This window comes from Limulus polyphemus, unplaced genomic scaffold, assembly GCF_000517525.1.
Source record: "Limulus polyphemus unplaced genomic scaffold, Limulus_polyphemus-2.1.2 Scaffold343, whole genome shotgun sequence".
NCBI classification, from domain to species: domain Eukaryota; kingdom Metazoa; phylum Arthropoda; class Merostomata; order Xiphosura; family Limulidae; genus Limulus; species Limulus polyphemus.
Genome location: NW_013665953.1, coordinates 61,647 through 64,587, shown reverse-complemented (window position 1 = coordinate 64,587; position 2,941 = coordinate 61,647). Strand labels below are relative to the sequence as shown.

The window sequence follows — 2,941 nt, the reverse complement described above, 5'->3', positions numbered from 1 at the left end:
TATATAATATTCAACCTTAAAGTGGTACACAATAAAAAAAAAATTATTTAGGCCTATCTATGGCCTTCAAAATGTTGATGACTCTACATGTTTCGCCGTTACAACGTCATCCTCAGGTGTTGTAACGTCGAAACATGTAGAGTCATCAACATTTTGAAGGCCATAGATAGGCCTAAATAATTTTTTTTTTATTGTGTACCACTTTAACGTTGAATATTATATATTATTTTAGATTAAGTGTTTTTTGGAATTATTCTTATTATCTCTCTTTTATTTTTCACTGGAAACCCATAATTGGTTAAATGTGCTCAGATGTTATAAGCTTTATTTTATTGATTTTTCTCATTATTTAGGACGGATTAAGAATACGGAACCGTTGTCACGGGAACAAAGCCACAATCATATCCTGAGGGTTGTAGCTTTTGACTGCGGCATGAAGAGGTCAAAACCTATAAATGTGAACGTCAAAGTGAACAAAGTTTGTCGTCTTGGTTGGAAAGGTAAGTTGACTTATCTTGTTGAGGAGAAAATAATTAGATGATACAAGTTAACGATAGAGAATAATTATCATTTATATTATAGTAGTGTGAATGTTAACTATATGAATGCAAAGTTAAAATTAATATTCCATTTAGTTCTTAATCCGTGATATCAGTTTTGTATTACTGAAGCAGAAGAAATGCGTTTTGGTAATAATCAGCAATTTTGTTTCTTGGGGTGTGTGAAACTTTGTCGTAGAGACTGGAATACAATTAAAGATAACTCTAAGAAGGTGTGTGAAACTTTGTCCTAGAGACTGGAACACGATTAAAGGTAACTCTAAGAAGGTGTGCGTGAAACTTTGTCCTAGAGACTGGAACACGATTAAAGGTAACTCTAAGAAGGTGTGTGAGAAACTTTGTCGTAGAGACTGGAACACGATTAAAAGTAACTCTAAGAAAGTGTGTAAAACTTTGTCGTAGAGACTGAACTTAAAGTAACTCTGAGAAGGCGTGTGTGAAAATATATTGTTAAGTCTATGTGTAGTTAAAATAACCCAACGTCTTTTTTATCTATGGGTATAGAATAGTTATTTATTCCTAAATAAAATGAAACTTAAAAACCTTTTTTTTTGTACAATTTCAATTTCATCCGAGATTTCATCAAAAAATAATCTTCCTACTTCCTACATATATTACTATAACTAAATGTTATATTGTTTATGGAGTTAACATTGGAACAGTAATATGTGCAGGGTGTTGCAGGAATGATGTTTAAACTTTCGTTATTCAGTTTGTATGGGGGGGGGGGACAAACAAAAAATTCCCTGCTTTTCTCATTAATTAGATTTCATTCATCCATTGCAGTGGCTTCTTAAAAGTGTGTGGAAGAAATAAAATAATATAATACAGTTAAGCTGAAAAAAAGACGTCACAGGACTGCGCATGTCTTTCTTCTTATAAGAATCAGCGCTTGTAATACGACTGTTGAGATGAAGTATGACAGGGATTTGATCCGTTTACTGGTATAATACGACATAAACATTGAATAAGTCGTTGGAGGAAGTGGGGAATTATTTAAGAACCCAGTAACTTGATACATATCGCTGTTTATCCGTATTGTAAGGAGTTAAATTTCAGTATTGGTTCCTAAAGTTATGAACTGAAAGTAAAGAAAATAACGTAAAGGAACACTTTATTATCGTACGCATTGGTCAAAGTGAAAGTGGTCCTTAGGGGACCCAGCCCCCCCCCCCCCCCAATTTCGAAAATCTATAAGGAGACCCCCATAGGTATACGGAACAAGGGACTAAGGGGAGCTAAAACAATGTTTTAAGATAATTGACAGTTTGTGAAAACTGGTCTTCACCGGGCAAGATTGAAATTTAACAATCCACAATTAGTCTGGGAACGATGGTCATGGCGAACCGGTTACCTTGTCGTGTGAAGTCGTCCAAGGTCAATACTGATGGTAACATTTTTGTCTCTAATTATCGCGTGTTGGCCTTGTGGTAGAACTCCGGGCTGATCCGGGTTCGAAACTGTGAAATGCCATGGAATATTCTCCGAACTGTGAGTACATTAAAAGATTGACTGTCAATCCCTTAACATTTATGGTGAATGGTAGGGTGCTGCTAACTAGCAACCTTACCTCTGGTCAGTAGTTCAAGATTAGGAACGGCATGAAATATCCTCAATAACTTTACCATAAATAAAATATACAAATTATTTTCTAATATGCAATGTATACTTAATAAAACATTGTATTAGGTGGTTGAATTTTTATAGGTTTCTAACAAATATGAGCTAGTAACTTGGGCGTTACCACTAGCCAGCTTCAGATTTCCGTTTTAACCACTGTAGTATTTGAGTGGGTTAGACGCTTACTCGATCAGCAGGGAGGCCTAGATTTGCAAGTGGAAGCCTTATATTTGAACTTGGAAGTCATCACTTGTTCAATAGTGAGAGAACAAATGAAGTGCGATTGCTTAATGACGTCACTCTTGTGGAAAAATAGGTGAAACGAATAGCTTTTATGTAACAATAATTTCATAATAAATGAAGGAAATTCCGAACATTAAAGTGAACATTTGTGAACATATTTAATTGACAATTCATAATTTAAAAGATTAACGAGGCAAACCTAAAATATAGGAAATTGGGCGAAAGCATTCAGTTTTAATAATACGTAACAAGCCTTAATAATTCCCATATGTGTTTAATTTTAATAATACGTAACAAACCTTAATATCCCATATGTGTTTAGTTTTAATAATACGTAACAAACCTTAATAATTCCCATATGTGTTTAGTTTTAATAATACGTAACAAACATTAAAAATTCCCATATGTGTTTAGTTTTAATAATACGTAACAAACCTTAATAATTCCCATATGTGTTTAGTTTTAATAATACGTAACAAACCTTAATAATTCCCATATGTGTTTAGTTTTAATAATAC

The 2,941-nt window shown here is 33.6% G+C and overlaps 1 protein-coding gene across 1 annotated transcript in view; it reads left to right on the top strand.

The window, feature by feature from the left end:
- LOC106457534 (calsyntenin-1-like) overlaps positions 1-2,941 on the top strand; it is an 84,057-nt gene that overhangs the window by 49,065 nt on the left and 32,051 nt on the right. Inside the window, exon 5 of the mRNA XM_022383524.1 lies at positions 354-500. Within this exon, the coding sequence (XP_022239232.1) occupies positions 354-500 (147 nt within the window). The remainder of the gene's footprint in view (positions 1-353; positions 501-2,941) is intronic.